The sequence below is a fragment of the Sphaeramia orbicularis genome, chromosome 9 (assembly GCF_902148855.1).
Source record: "Sphaeramia orbicularis chromosome 9, fSphaOr1.1, whole genome shotgun sequence".
In the NCBI taxonomy this organism is placed as follows: Eukaryota; Metazoa; Chordata; class Actinopteri; order Kurtiformes; family Apogonidae; genus Sphaeramia; species Sphaeramia orbicularis.
This window is the reverse complement of record NC_043965.1, coordinates 18,123,869-18,140,380: the sequence shown is the minus strand read 5'-3', so window position 1 is coordinate 18,140,380 and position 16,512 is coordinate 18,123,869. Positions and strand designations below refer to the sequence as shown.

At 38.9% G+C, this 16,512-nt stretch overlaps 1 protein-coding gene across 6 annotated transcripts; it reads left to right on the top strand.

Moving 5' to 3' along the window:
* Positions 1-60: 60 nt before the first annotated feature.
* On the top strand, positions 61-15,168 carry LOC115426293 (protein transport protein Sec24C). 6 transcript variants are annotated; one of them, XM_030144302.1, is made up of 22 exons: positions 99-134; positions 233-301; positions 764-1,498; positions 3,395-3,453; positions 3,549-3,602; positions 3,689-3,800; positions 5,055-5,182; positions 6,287-6,422; positions 6,532-6,641; positions 6,765-6,877; positions 6,986-7,177; positions 8,648-8,744; positions 8,982-9,086; positions 9,178-9,345; positions 10,110-10,206; positions 10,291-10,439; positions 10,582-10,720; positions 10,913-11,034; positions 11,173-11,352; positions 12,168-12,365; positions 12,920-13,009; positions 14,649-15,168. In XM_030144302.1, exons 3-22 carry the CDS (start codon positions 811-813, stop codon positions 14,787-14,789), a joined length of 3,078 nt encoding a protein of 1,025 aa, XP_030000162.1. In that variant the 5' UTR covers positions 99-134; positions 233-301; positions 764-810; the 3' UTR covers positions 14,790-15,168. The 6 variants fall into 6 exon arrangements, with proteins under 6 accessions (XP_030000164.1, XP_030000163.1, XP_030000165.1 ...); XM_030144304.1 differs by lacking the exon at positions 233-301 and having other exon boundaries at positions 61-116; XM_030144303.1 differs by lacking the exon at positions 233-301 and having other exon boundaries at positions 62-134.
* The last annotated feature ends 1,344 nt before the right edge of the window (positions 15,169-16,512 follow it).

Genomic DNA, 16,512 nt, shown 5'->3' with positions numbered 1-16,512 from the left:
TCATTTTTGAGTGTTTTATTTTGGAAAGAACCGCGGATTTGCCTGGGTGCAAACATAGATGATTTGACGCTAAAACTGGAGGAAGCCGCAAGATCACAACCATTGGTGCAATCCGTGTATGTTGTTGCCAGCAGGTTGTTGAAATGCTAGTACTTTATTAAAGCGTACTTTGACAATATTGTAAAATGGCGTAGCGTTAAATAAGACTGATAGCGTGTCGTGTTCGTCGCAGGGGAAATGAAGATGGTTCTAGTAAAAAAGTACCGCACGTAAAGTCCGCTGTTTCCGCTGATGTCCGAAGGTATCATGTGTTATGTTTTACTGCTGAAAATGGGATTATATTCCCTGTTTGTTAACCTTTTTATTTGTCCGTTCATGAAGCTGTTGACAATGATATTAATACTTAAGTTAGAGGAGCACATTTCTGTTGGCACGCTAATATCGGCTAACATTAGCTAACCTTTACCTGAATAACACGGTTTTAAATTTAGCTATCTTAAACACTTTATTCAATGAGGCGTTTAGGTGCGGTAGTTTATATAAGATGCCGATGCGATAGAGCTAAATATTACAGGCAACATACTAAAACTGACATTCTAAAATATGTACAGTCACTTAAAGCTAATTCTGTCTCTTTAATGGTCACATGCAGCCTCAGTATATCAGCAACAAACCACTGTCATGTTATAAAATTAGCATGTGTTAAAGGACATGTAAGGATTCGTGCTTAATAATTTTCCCCATGTTTATGATGCCTCACTAGGTACCCCCTCGCACGAGCAACACACCAATCAGTGATGGTTACGGAGGATGATGGACGTCCCTTTAGCCAATCAGAACCAGACACCCTGCCAGCAGTGGGTGGGACAGAATGGCTGGTCCCCATCTTCACCCCCAGGACCTCTTTACAACCCCCTGCCCAGCTTTCAGAACCTGAGCCTGGGCTCCCCTGATCAAAGGCCGCCCTTTGAACGCCTACGGCCATACACTCAGGGCTGCAATAACAACCTCAGTAGTTACTCATCTGGAAGCACTCATCATGACAACACCTGGCCTAATAATGCCGAGCACAGCGTGCAGCATAGTATTCAGAGTACTAATACTTCATCTGGTGATCCTGGTTCATGCCAAGGAAGAAATGTACCTCCATGTTCTTACCCGCAAATGAACGAAGGGTTGCCGCCTTCTAAACCTCAACATATGCCCCCGTACTTCCCTCACAGCTCCCACCAAGCAATGCCTCCTCCTTTGCAGCCTCCATACTTATATCAGGGTTTGTTAAATGGGCCTCAGTTACAACATCCTAAACATCTGCCCATGAGCCCACTCTCATCTGGACAAAATATAAATCCACTGAGTCCACAGAGTACTCCTCAGACTACTATTGAGAGGATGAATGTGGAAGCTACTATCAGTGCTGGATATTCTCACAGCCATGTCCCGACCATGTCTCCTATTCAACAGCAACCTCAGTGGACATGTCCACCTGACAAAACAGGTATGTTTATTATGCTGTATATATTATGTAATTAATTTATAACAAAGCATTATGTTTTTATGTGTCTGTCCCATTATTGTGAACAGTATATCTCTGACACACCTCAGTGAAATGTCATTATATTTGGTATCAACTTGGATTAAAGGATCAACAGAGAAGAATTTAGTAGTAACAGCTATGTTTTTATTCATAACTCAAGAGTTGAAAATGAGATTTTGCAAACATGTGTAACCAAATAAAAAAGATTACGTACATATCCAGTAGGTCAAAGGGCAGTTTTACTGTTACTTCATAATGTTACACAAAAACAAATTTGGGTGTTATTCAGTGCCATAACTCTGGAGCAGTATTTTAGCAATTGGTCTCATATTGACTTGGTGCCCATCTTGAAACTGTACAAATTGTATAGATCTTCTGTGCTACTGAAGATGTGTGTGAAGCATCCACGTTTTAGAAGTTGCTTCTTAGCAGCAACACTTAAATTGCAACTTAACTGCTTGACAGACCTTGAGCTAGTAATTCTATTTAAAGTAAAGTCCTTAAAAAGTATTTAAGGGTAAAATTTATGCCTTAAAGCCCTTATGTGTTAAAATGTTTTAATATGAATTTGACAGATTTGGATTTGTTTGCATTTGGTGGTTGGTGGAAGGTTGTTAGAGTTAAATAATTTGGGTAAAAAGTTATTAGAATCACCCAGTATTAAACTGTGTTCATGCAGGGAAAACACCCATGTCTGGCACCAGTATGGCAAGACATGACATAGGTCTCAAATTGCATTTGCAAAGGTATTAAAAAGAGTCTTTAAATGTATATTTAGTGTATTGAAATCTGAGAAAACCTTGCAAAGGGCCCCCTGACATGTAAGCCACAAAGTAAATTGATGATTAAAAAAAAAAAAAAGACTGATAGAAATTAGGGATGTAACGGTACACGTCATACCGTCATACAGTTCGGTATGCCCCTCACTGTTTGGTACGAGCCAGTACTGCGGTACGGCTCATTTGTCATTTTCAAATGACATTTCCGGACAACTAATGTTCATAGTAGAGCTTTGGAAGACGACTGACCTACGGAATTCTGCTGTCATTGGTTGGAGCTGGATGTGAGCTGGTGGAGCCCGGCCCTAGCTGGATGCGGCGGAACCTCCAACTACCCTTCTCAATATTAACATTTGTATCCACATTAGTAAAATCTCCTTCCTCTTCTTCTCAAAAAAATTTACTCTTCATGGTATCTAGACAGTATGCTAATTAAGAGCAGCACCCTCAGGTAGATTGATTGAGAAATGCTCATTCCAGTGTACAGAATGCATGGAAATAAGAAGGCAGTGAAACATAACAACATTAGAAACAGACGTACCTATTTACCTCCAGCCAGCCTCTGCGTCTGAACTGTACCGTACTGTGAATCGTGACTCAAGAACCGTAATACGTAGCGAACTGTGGATAACCTGTACTGTTGCGTCCCTAATAGAAATTGGACTGAAAGAACAAAGGAACAAAAGACATTAACATCCTGAAGCTGTCTAATTAAGATAAGGTAAGATATACTTTATTGATCCCCCAAGAGGGAAATACAAATTTACCGCAGCACAGGATAATAAACATCAAATATAATAGAAAAATAAAGAGAAGATAAAAAAAATGTATAAAACCAATTAGTTAAAGTGACTGATTTACATGGATAGTTATAATGACAGTAAATAAAGTAATGAGTGTGCAGTTACAGTTTCATCTTCACATCAACATTCTGATACAGTGCACACCTTTTATTCCTTCAGGCAAGTGCTGCAGTCTGTCTGAAAACACCCGTCAGTATTTTTAGAAGATAATATTCTAATCTGGGTCTTTTATTCTTCTTTACCCTCCACTGTCTGTTTTTTTTTTTTTTTCTCAGGAGCCATAAACCAGTTTGTCCCTGATGCAGCTGCACATGAGAGAAACACTTTGCCACAGGTGCAGATGTCCATACAATCACAGGCTTCCCAATAAATTTAAGATGTGTTTAAGTGCATTTCAGTGAAGATGTGTCTGTTTTTTCCCCTTTGCAGTCTCCAAACTCTGAGTCTCGATATGGTCTGGACCCAGAGTTGCTTCCAAGTGCTGTGAGTCATCTGTCAAACTCAATTCATCTATGTTTATTGAGGTTTTTTGACTGATAAGGTTCTGCTTTTTTGTGTGTACATATCAGGTAAAGGTGATGGCAGAGGACAGGGCAGAGTGGGAGGGAAAGGTTTTTGTCTCAGAGCCGGTTTCCCGTCTTCCTCCTCTGGCAACCACGTCATGTATCATAGAGGACAGAGGTAAAGAAACATGCATGAGTCTGAGTCTGTCACTGTCACACAGGCACATTCTATAAATACAAACAATATGCAGATGGGTGACAAAAAAAAAGAAATGAATACAATGGAACACAATGAATGAAGAACTTTCCACACAAGTGCACTGTAAGGGATACACTCTGGTTTAGTCAGGTTTAATCCATCATCATTCTTGGAAAAAAAAAAAAAAAAACTCTGGCTTTTTTTTGTTTTGTTTTGCAAAGTGTCTGGTACTAAAGTTGCTGATTTGACCCTGCATCAACATTACATTTGAAATTATAGGTATGTTCATTTTGCAAGAAGACAAATAATTCTTGCATTACATTTTCAAAGTACACTGTTGCCCATAAAGTTGGAATAATTTTGCTTTCAGACATATTTGTCTTTTTTATTCCTTTGAAAAGGTGTGATGATTACACATTGAGTCCAAGTTACACTTTATGTATCAAGAATAAATCACATTGTCGCAATCATTTTACGATTAGAGGCACAAATATTTCATTCAATCTTCGTGTGTAACAGTGTAGATTTTTTTTTAAACAATTTTTATTTCTCCATTTTTAACAGTACAATACAATCTCCTCAGGTTGAGGAGCAGGAAAAGAGAAAAAAACAAACAGAAAAACAGATAAAAAGATGAAAAGAACAGCCTGTGTTGGTGTCAGAATATTAAGGACCCTTAATAGATATATTTGTCTCTGAATGTCAGCCATTTTCCCCAGTTTTCCATAAAGAGATTTTCTTTTAATTTCAGTTTATATGTCAGATGTTCCATGACAAGTATATCATCTATGATTGAACTTCATTGTTTATAAGATGGAGTATCAGTTTTAAGCCAGTTCTTTGTTATGGCCTTCTTCCCGGCCACCAGGAGGATCTTGACAAGATATCTGTCTTCTTTATGCACTGATTCTTCCAAATGTCCGAGGTACAGAACAAGACAAGAATTTGGGATTGCATAGCCCAACACATTACAGAGAGCTGAGTGAACCTTCCCCCAGAAGGGTTGGATATTTGAGCATTTCCAAAACATGTGTGTGATCTGGATCCATGTGATTACATAGTCTTCCATAGTCCATGTGATTACAGAGTATTCATTTGTTTACTTTTAATTTTAGGTGTGATGAAATAACAAATTAGATTTTTCCAGTAACAGTGTAGATTTTCTGTCACTCCTCCTGACCATATTATGTTACAGGTTTCCTCATGTTATCACTGACCTTATCTCTGTTGTAGGTAATGCTAGCCCTTTTGCCATCCGTGCCACCTCATACTGTGTGCCCTGTGAAGGTCAGACGGCTCTGCTCAGCCATCTGCCACTGGGAGCTCTGGTCTCCCCTCTGGCAGGACAAAACACTGGAAAGGTCCGTTTTTAACTACTCTCATTTAACCAATTCTGTTTAAACTAGGGCTGTCAAAATTAACACACTAGTGCAGATTAATCCATCATTATGATTAATCTGGTTAAAAATTTTTACGCAATTAACTCATCTGCAGTGCAGAATGACTCTGAACGACTCTGGCAACACATTCGGGGCAGTTTGTCCAAGTAGAGATACTGTCGTGCATGAACATGTGCAGTTGATCTGGTAGTGACAGGCAGCAGATCCTACTGATAAAGATGGAAGATGCTGAACAGCACCACAGCCCTCTGGATGGGAAATATGACAACAAAAAAACTCAAGATGGCACAGTTGACCGACATAAAGTATTATGCACACTCTGCAGGAAGGAGTTTTCTTTTCACCAAAGCAATTCCAGCCCTAAGTACTATACTACATTAATACAAAGCAAACATTAGTCACGGATTCTGCTAGCACTTTAGCTAATGCGTCGCCCATCTTGCGACAAATATGTTAAATACATATGTACTGAAATAATGAAATAAGGTCCACACAACTTGTGAGCTCCCAAAAATGTATTCACCACAAGTGACGTTTCGGGCTAACGCCTTTCATCAGACTTGCTGTAGGTCTAAGTCTAATCTTCGGTCTTATAAATTTTTGGGAGCTCACAGGTTGTGCGGACCTTATTTAATTTTTTCACCTACTTTTTTGAGGTCCTGCACTCTTTTCCATAACTGAATGTGCGTGTCAATCACTTCTTTTCACGTTCATATGTATTCCCTTCTTTCTTGAGTCTGTTTGCTCATGCAAAATGAAATGCGATTAAAAACTAATGATTTTTAATTGTGATTAATTGAAATTAATCCACAGCAACCCTGTGATTATTATGATTAAAAATTAAAAATCTATTGACAGCACTAGTTTAAACTGCTCTATTATGTGCATATGTAGTCCAAATATATCAAAATGCACAAATACAACTCGTTCTGAAGAGGTATTTGTTATACTTTGTATTTCAAGGCCATCGGTTGCAGTATGTGTCATTGCTGTTATATTCTTGACCGTATCTAACAAATGATCATTTCTATTATTGTATGTCATATTTATGTTTGTACCCTACAGAAGTCCCTGCCCATGTGCACAGAGGCAGAGTGTGTGGTGGGCTGTGGTTGGTGTGGAGCCTCCATGTGTCCAGCTATGGGTTGGCAGGACTGTGGTCAGAGGTTTTACTGCCCGTTCTGTGGGAAACTCAGCGAAGGTAAACACTCGAGGTTCAGCCGCTATTCATTCTCTAACTGTAACTATGGGGGGTAGTGTTGTTTTTCCCTCTCCATAGCTGCAGTTATCTCTCCTTCCTTGTGTCTCAGTGCCATGGCAACACTACCAGCCCACCAAAGGAGTGGAGGGGGTTCGCCTTGATAAAGACAAAAGGCCTGAACTCAGTATGGGGTCATATGAGATCCTCAGCTCCCAGAAGGTTAGCTCTTTGGGCTTTGTTTTTCTTTGTCATTATTATTTTTTGTCAAACATTGCCCTTTTAGGATGTACATCTGTGTGCAGCCTGGGTAAAATACTGATGCTCAGTTGTTTTTCATGTCAGGGTGAAGCTGCCGTGCTGCTTCTAGCCATAGATGTGTCTGCCTCAGCATTAAGAGGAGCCCATTTGGAGTTTGTTACCCAACAAATACACACTCTACTTTCCTCTTTGAACAGGTGACACGTACTTCCACCTAACTCATACACTGACCTGCACAGAAATGTTCTGTAATGTCCTATTAACAAATGCTGAAATATCCATAACATGGAATCTTATTTGTGCAGGACGGACAGTGAAACCTCGTCAGATATTCGTGTTGGTTTAATGACGTACGACAGCAGGATCCACCTGTATGACCTTAGCCCCACCTTGTCCCGCCCACACATGCTTGTCATCACAGAACCAGATGACCTGCAACTTCCTGTGAGGGAGGGGCTCCTGGTGTCCCTCAAAGACTGCATAGATAGCATTGACAGGTAATGCACTGTACTGTAAGCTCTTTTATTTTCATGTCTTTGATGCATCTAGTAACATAGGTATCTGCAAATGATAATGCGTAACACCAGCAACATGTTATCAGTCCGATTAGATTAGATTCAACTTTATTGTCATTACACATGTATAAGTACAAGGTAACGCAATGCAGTTTGGCATCTAACCAGAAGTGAAATCACTAGATATACAGTATGTACATAAATATACCTGTTAGATTGTTGGGGTGTTATAACTATACTATACAGATTATTATATACAGATTAATAAACAAAGTACAGTATGCAGTATTAAAGTGTAATGAATGTGTTAATAGACATAATAAATGGATATATTTGAGTACAGACACAATATACAGATTATGGAGATATTATACACGTGGATCATGGCATAAGATATAAATTAACATACTGTACATCAGTGTTTTTCAACCTTGGGGTCGCCTGGAATTCAAATGGGGTTGCCTGAAATTTCTAGTAATTGATAAAGATAAAAATAAAAATAAAAACTTACTAATAAAAAATATATGGTGAGTTGAGAGAGACAATCACAATACATAAAAGTCATGACAAACTGAAGCTGAAACTGAAGCACTGTGGTACTGTTTATCTTTCAAATGTTCATTGTGGCCTGTTTAAGGTGGTGCAGTAACTGACTGTACATATCCTGACCAAGGAAAATAAAATTCTCACTTTGTGCAGTAATCTCAACCTGGCTTTTCAGCCTCCGTCCATAATAGTATACATTTTATAGACTAAATGTCATCTAAAATTAACTTTTATTTGCAACATAGTACAGCAAACTATTACATGATCAAAAACAAATTAATTTTAGCAAAAAAAAAGTCTCCATTTGAATGTCTTGGGTTGCCAGAAATTTGTGATGTTAAAATGGGGTCACAAGCCAAAAAAGGTTGGGAACCACTACTATACATTATAAAAACTATTAACATATTAAAGAGGTGGATGACAGACATAAGGATTGTGTGTGCAATTAACGAATGTCCAATGCAGACAGAAACAGAAAACAGAAACAATTATAGGCTGAAGACTAAGGGTGTCAAGTCATATTGAGAATGACTATGGGTGTCTCAATTCCGACCTCAATTTCTCTTTCACCCCACACTGTCCTATTGATACAGCATCATCACGACATGCTTTAGATCCCTGTAATGGCTTATGCTCATGACTGTTTGCACCTCCTTCCTGTTGAAATCACGCATAATGTGAAAAATGTCCGAAAAGCTACTTTTAATCTGTCATGTGTCTGGGCCACAACAGCACAAGTATTTATGAATAATAACCTAATCTGACACAGTGACCATTGTAACAGACAAAAATATTGTGTATCCAAACATGGCACAAGATGCTGACTCCTGTAGTCTTACCAGAGTGCAATGAGTATCATAGAATTTTTAGTGTATTTTATTTATCAAGATTTTTTTGTGTGTGCAGCGTGTTGCAGCTTATTCCTCAGTTCAGTCCAGAGTTTGATGACTCCAGTGGAGTTCCAACGGAGCTGCCTGTCAAAGCAGCATTAGCCATACTGCAGGTCAGTAATGGCAGATTTCACTATTACTATTTATTCAGCTTTATTTTTTACAGTTGTTGACTACACAACAATGAATAACATTACAATCAGGATTTATGAAGGATCATACTATTTCTGGAAATTAGGGTATTTATAATTGTTCAGCAGTATTTGCATAATCCCTAAATTTTATGACTTAATCTTGTTTGGGTTTTTTTTCCCTGCGACTGATAAAACATTATTATGTTGTTTCTTTAGGCCCTGAGTTGTCCTGGCAAGTTACTGATCTTCCATACTGCCCCTCTGATAGAAATAGGAGTCACACAATCATCTTCAGGGTTCTTTGGCTCCAACAAACCAAAGGTGACTCATACAATGCTCTGTACATAACACAGTTGTAACATCAATGTTGTACTGCTGTATTGATTCCCTGTTTGTGTTCTGTTGATCCCAGTCCATCTTTCAGCCTTCAGAATCAGTTGTCTCGCTGGCCAAGCAATGTGTCAGTCAGGGCTGTGGCGTTCACCTGTTTGTCCTCTCACAGCAGGATGTGGGTGGGGCTTGGCCGGGGCACATTCCCTATTTGACAGGTGGAGCTCTGCACAACTACAGCCACCTCCAGGTACAGCAGGTCGCAAGGTTATAATAGTTTTGGATTTTTCATTATAGTTTAGTTTTGACTTTTTTTTTCTAATTCAGTTAGTTTTAATTAGTTTTTAGGGCAGGTTTGCTAGTTTTTATTAGTTTTTGTTTTTTTCTAAATGCTTAATTTTAGTTTAGTTTTTTCATATCTTTTATCTTCCTCACCATCATTTTCAAATAAATCCTATACAGGACTCTGCTGCTTTCTCCCAGCTTTAGTCTCCATGTTTCCAGGTAGAGTGGGGATGAGAAGCAGACTCTAAACGACAAGAAGTGACAGACTGTAAAGTGCCAGATTGTGCTAAAATTGCTTGAGTGAAATAAATCGATTTTATATCAATATGACATTGAAAAGACGAAAACGAAAGGAATTTTACCCATAATTTTCATACATTTTAGTTAGTTTTGTACGCACACAATATGGTTTCAGTTAGTTATCATTTTTTCTTTTAATGATAGTTTTTATTTATTTCATTTAACGAAAATGTTTTTCAATTCTAATTTTGGTCATTTTGTTAGTTTTCATTAATAATAACCTTAGCAGGTCGTACTCTAACACTTGGAAATCTAATAAAAAAATATAATAATACAAAAGACATACACACAGTATGCCTAAACATTCCTCTTCTGTCACTATATTGCAACTACATTTATCCATGTATCTGGAAAATATTTAGCTTACAAATGAGTTGCTTGCAACATAAAAAGCAACAAAAAAAACCATTCAGTTTATTTTCTCTACAGGGTGAATTAGACAGGGAGCGTTTCATCACTGATCTAAGGAGAACTGTTGAAGCTGAGACAGGCTACAGGGCTGAGCTCAAACTGTTTGTCAGTAAAGGTATGTAATTGTATTTGTGCGTCATATATTTGCAGTATCCTATAAAAACACCTGTGATCACAGTGTCTGTGTGTCTCTATCCAGATTTACGTGTTTCCGGCTGTTATGGCCTGTTTGTCCCAGGTCCTAATCCTGGTCGTGTTGCCATGGCTACACTTGATTGGCGAGCAACACTAGCTGTAGAACTCACACACTCCAGAGCGCTAGATGAGACGAGGGGTGTAGCCATTCAGGTGTGTTACTGTACATGTATTTTTTATAAGAGTGCACTAACACTCTCATTGGTTTTTCTTTCAGTAACAGTATAGTACTTAAATACATGATTACATCTGTTTTTTTAACACTATGCTCCTTCTCTTTCCTTTTGTGTCCCAGACTGCCTTGTCTTACAGCACCCAGACAGGAGAAAGGAGGACCAGGGTTCACACTCTGATTCTGCGATGCTCACGTGATCTGCAAGATGCTTTTCGGCACTACCAGGCCCAAACATTACTCACCTTCTACTGCAAGAAGAGTATGGTTCTCATGTAGTATTAGCACATTATTCTGAGGTTATACTGTTCTAAAACTGCAGGGCATCTCAACTGTGAACCGCACTGATACGTGGCTCAAATTAACTATTATATCAAAATTAATTATGTATTTGAAGTTGTCACGATTATCCCCACATAGTTATATTGGTTTGTGTTTTGACATGTGTTAACAGTGTACTGTGCAGTGTTGGAACGGCCTCTACAAGAGCTGAGGGAGGAACTCCAGACGGATGTAACAGAAGCGTTGGCATCTTACCGTAAACACTGCTGCTCTGCATCAGTGTCTTCTGGACAGGTGAGATTATATACAATATACATGAGAGCATCTACTACAGACTTAAATCTGGTTATCATTCAGTTTATATTTATATATTTCACATCACATTAAATACATTGTATAATTAGGACGATTCCTTCTGTTGTCTTCCCACAGTTGGTGCTTCCACAGTACTTGCGAGCATTACCTGTCTACATCAACAGTCTGAGGAAGAGTGAGGTGTTGTTGCCAGGTCTACGGAGCTCCGTCCACCAGCGGCTGCAGCAGCGCTGCCAGGTGCTCCGTATGGACACCTACAGCACTGCCACACACTTCTACCCTCTGCTGCTGCCTCTGGTCAGTAAATAACACTTTGTCCTGATTATCCTGATGTGGAGCTCAACATGAGCCCACACGTTACCTCAATGTTGCCTTAAAAACAATCCCTGTGTGTCCTATACACACAGGGATTAACAGACTTAAAACAGATCTACATGACATGCAAAACAGTCATATTGCAGTTATTTTGACAGATATTATGAATGTGATATTAGTTGCAAAAAGGATGTTGTGATTTTCCCTCCTACCACACAATTACATTCTTTTCATTTGTAGCATATGATTCATAGGCCACTTGCTTGGCTGTATGGCAATTAATTGTTCAACTTTAAGTTAAAGTCCGACTTTGCCACTGGCTCTGAGCCTGAGGTAGAAGACTTTTCCCCTCCAGAATTCCCTCAGGCAGACACTGGTGACGTTTACAACCATGGAGCCAAAATGATCATTTCAAGCCATGAAAGAATGTGGTCCAGTGGTTCTTCGATAGCTGTCAAAAGCACAAGTCCAACTCATACACTGAAAAATGCTAGGTAGTGGGTTTAGCTCCTGAAAATGATGATCCTGGTCAGCATACAATTGAAATTGAGTGTGCAGAGCCTGGGGCAGGTAAACCGCCTAAATTTGAGATACGTCAGTTACATTATGTTTTCCATTACAGTACAGTTACATGGTTTAGTTTATATCCTAAGAGAGTAGAATGTACCTAGAATGACTCAGTCACTTCTAAGTGCAGTAGTACTGACATACCAGCAGCTTGGATAACCCTTGTATATTCAGTTTTGTTGCTTTATCCTGAAAAAAAAAACACATTTTCTGTCCTGTGTCATTTGTAGCCTCTGACAGTTGACAGCTCCAACCCTCCAAAGCCAGAAGAGGCTCTGCGCTGCTGCTCTGCCAGTCTGGAGCCAAGAGGTCTGTATTTGGTTAATGCGCCTCTCATCCTGCTGCTCTGGGTCGGTACCCAGGTCCCAGCATGCACTCTGGTGGAGCTCTTTAACACCAGCTGCTTCTCCTCCCTGCCCTCTGGAGAGGTGAGAGATGGAAGAGATTTCTGTGTTTAAGAGTATGTCCAACACTGATACATGCAGGTGTTATGTAAAAAGGTAAATATTTTAATTCAAGCCACCAAGAATTAAAAATAAAAATGATGATTAGTATGATATGAAAACTATAGTCTAAAACATTAAGTCTTTTTCAAATCCATCTACACCACATTCCATATACAGGTTACAGTTGTGTCCTCTAAATTAAATGCGTACTTTTTCAGGAGCTGGTTCTTAGTGGAGAGTACGTCAAATCTGAAGAGGGCTTTGATTAGTGTTTTGTTGGGCATTTTATGACAGCTAAACTATGGTGGAAAGTCATGTATCAATTGTGTGACAAGTGGAAGGCAAGCATAGGAGGACAACGGAGGAAAAGAATGAGGTTTGACAGAAAAAATGACTTTGGAAGAAGGATGAGGATTTTGAGCGAAAAAAGAACAAACTAGAGTTTATGAAAGGTCAAACTGTGACAAAAAGCCTTAGATATATCTCACTGTCATATGTGGTTTTTTTGTTTTGTTTTTGCTCTTTTGTTTTTTCAGACTAAGCTGCCTGTTTTGGAAAACCCTCTCTCAGTCTGTGTTCGAATGCTCATCACCACACTGAACTCCCAAGTGTCAAACACTCGGAAGGTGAGCAGAAAAAGACGGTTCCCCTTTTCATAAAAACAGACAAATGAGTCAGCCATCATCCATGACCTTTAGCTTATGTCCCAATGGAACACCATCTTTTATTTAGTTCTTCAATTCACATTTTTCTTTTTTGTAAGTCTACTTTAAAAGGTTAGTTTGGGTCATATGAAGTGGGTTTTATGCGGTACTTTGTGTATCCATAGTCCGTGTACGATCCTCAACAGATTACTGCAGCTAGAATACAGTTATACTACTGCCTTAGTACTGCTGCTGAATTGAATTGATCTAACTCAATTATTTTACATTTGTATTAAAGGAAATTAAGTTACATGTTCCTATAAACAACTTCAAATAAAGTCAATTTAATTGGTCTAACTAAAAAAAAATGGTCCAATTTAATGAAACTGGTCCAAACAATTTAATTTAATTAAATATGTCCATTAGATAGGTCCAAATAAAAAGATATTTTAAATTTTTAAATTGTTCTTTATTTTATAGCTCCATAAGCTTTACAATCCAACTTTACTTTAGGCTTGTGTCCAGTGGTGAAATCATTAGCCATGCTTCTATTTTTTTTTTTTTATCACTTGGTCACTTTCTTTTACTGTCATTGGCAGCGACCGAGTGACTCACTGCTCCCTCCAGTCGTCACATACATTCACAGTGACTACCCACCCTGGGGTGTGAATAAATTCCGTGCTCATAACACCATGACTCTTTTTCCTAAACACTCTAATCATCATTATTTTTGTAGTTCTACTTGTAGGTACTGTAATGCAAGGACGTTACTTATATTACACTGAACCTCTCTTAGTTTTTTTTAAGGAGTTTGACTCATGAGTTTGAAAAGTTTACACAGGCGTACAAATAGGTGTAGGTCAGATCTTCGATTATTAGCATGAAGGATGTCTCAAACATGAGTCATGTGTTGACAGGACTCACAAAAGAAGACAAAATAATGTTTTACAGTCACATGGTACCAGCTTGACTTGACCCCAGATATGGAGTGATGGTTGTTCCTGACCAGTCACTTGTCTAGTCACCTGTTGGTAAAACTTGAGTTTACATAGTTGCTGAAAAATGATTAGACTACCCTTGTTTTCTTCAATTTCTTGTTCATTTTAATGCCTGGTACAACTAAAGGTACATTTGTTTGGACAAATATAATGATAAAAACAAAAATAGCTCGTAAGAGTTTAATTTCAGAGCTGATATCTAGCCATTTTCCATGGTTTTCTTGATAATAACTAAAATCACTTCAGTTCTTACATCAATAGCTATGGCATTGTACTGACAAAACAGTGCTTTTAGGCATTCTGTGTTTTCTTTTCTGTCTGTTTTAGTCACATGATACACACAGGAGTTAGTACTTGATTGCATAACCATTGTTTTTGATGACTTTTGATGGTCTAATAATTTTTTTCGGGACTGTATACCCCTGAAGAAGATGCGAGGTGTGAAATACTATCCCCAACTTTTACCTGATGGAAAACTAAAAAGACGAATTGAGTCAAACAGACCATGTGGTAGAAAACTGTCAGACGTCCATCATTCACATCATACCTGAACACCTGAGATGCAGTAGATGCTGATGCACCTTCCTGACTGGATCCAATGTTTCTGTGTGTTTTTATGTTAGCTCTGGGTGGTGAAACAGGGTGACAGCTGTGAAGAGGCCCTGCAGCGCCACTTGGTGGAAGACAAAAGTCCCAATGGTGGAGCATCCTACGCCGACTTCCTGTACCACCTTCATGTCAACTCTGTCCGGCTGCTGCAGTGACTGAGAACACACATTTTCTAACCCCTCTGAGTGATTAGAGTCGATAATGACACTGCAGCGAAAAGAAACGGAAAGACAAAAGGCATAATCTGGAAGTTAGAAAGGCCTGCTATCAGAGGAAGTCCATGGGGGCATTTTAAGAGAGAGTTGTATTTATTGAACAGCTGCTGTGAAATGAGGTGTTTGTCTGATGTGCTGGATGTGTATATGTATTTATGATGTTAATTTATTCCTGCGTCACAGCAGTTCTCTAATCCTTGCCTGAGATGTGTGTGTGTGTGTGTATGTGTGTGTGTATGTGTGTGTGTGTGTGATGCCTGCAGTATGTTCTGTGTGTACATAATCTCCAGTGAATAAATAGACTTTAACTGAACCTTGACAGAAGTTTTATGTCTTTCTCTTCCTTTAAGGGGGTAAAGAAAGAAGAATTTTCAGAATTTAATAACCATTACATGTTTTCCTAATTAACGCTAGAGCTGTGAAGTTTGCATTTAGAAGTCATCCTGAAACAGCCCATGAATGTGTGTCAGGAAGTGGAGAGGGCAAATATCTAATTAGTCCAAGTAGCTAAGAAAGCCTATTGGCAGCAATTATGGTGGTAAGCACCCAGGCAGCATCTAAAGAAGGAGAGGAACTGGACAGGTGGACCACAGTACCACTGATAGTTTTCATTTTGTATCCAGACAAAAACCTTACAAAGAACTCCTGTAATTGAATAGAGCTGACCCACTGATACTGTGTGACACTCTGTAATTGATGATCTCTGAAATGTCAGTCCAGTCATGACACTGAGCAAGACTGAAAAGCCTCTGCCCTTGTAGATAATGAAGTATTGATGTAGTATTTTTATTTGAAAGAAGTCAGATGAGTCACTGCAATGACTTGAGTATTTTTATGCAGTTTTCTTGTCACAGTTCGACAATTTCATGACTTCTCATTTTGAAAATAAAGCAGTGAATCATTCTCCATTGATTGGGTTCAAATGAGCGCATGCATTCGCGGCACACGCGGTACTGTTTGACAGCACAAACCTGCTCACTCATATTTGCCCATGTTTGGAAGTCCGCACCGCGACGGCGGGAGGTGTGTGCGGTTGCGTTTGCCTGCTATGCCGCTTCTGACTTCGTCCGACAGAGGGCGACACAGAGCGGCTGATCTGCGGATCAGAGCCATGAGACCGAGTCAAGTCACACACACTGCACAGCACACCACCGGAACAAGGACCGGCATGACCCAGAAAATAAAACCAAACTAATGGTTTCAAATCACACTTTTATATTGTAATACAATATAAAGCTCTAATTGTATGTACTTGATTGGTGAGTAACATCTAAACTGTACACTGCAATAAAATCACTTAAATAATGTTAAGAAATTTGCTTATTCACATTGTCTCTTGTTAACAAATTAAACCTTAATGTTGCTTTTCCCAAACTAAAGGGTGGGACCCACAATGGATTGCATGGTTGTTTTTAGTGGTTCACCATTAAACCATTTTGAAATGGTTTAATTTTTTTTCCAAACGCTATTGAACCATTTTGTCAAAAATGATCATAAAGTTAAAAAAAAAAAAAAAAAAAAAAATCTCTTACATTTTAGGGGTGCTGGTATTTAATTTAGGTGTGCTTCAGCACCCCCCAAAACAGGCTAGAAACACCACTGATATTCATCATGGAAGGTATGTGTTCTCTATACATTAAATGCTTTCCAGAGGCACACGTAC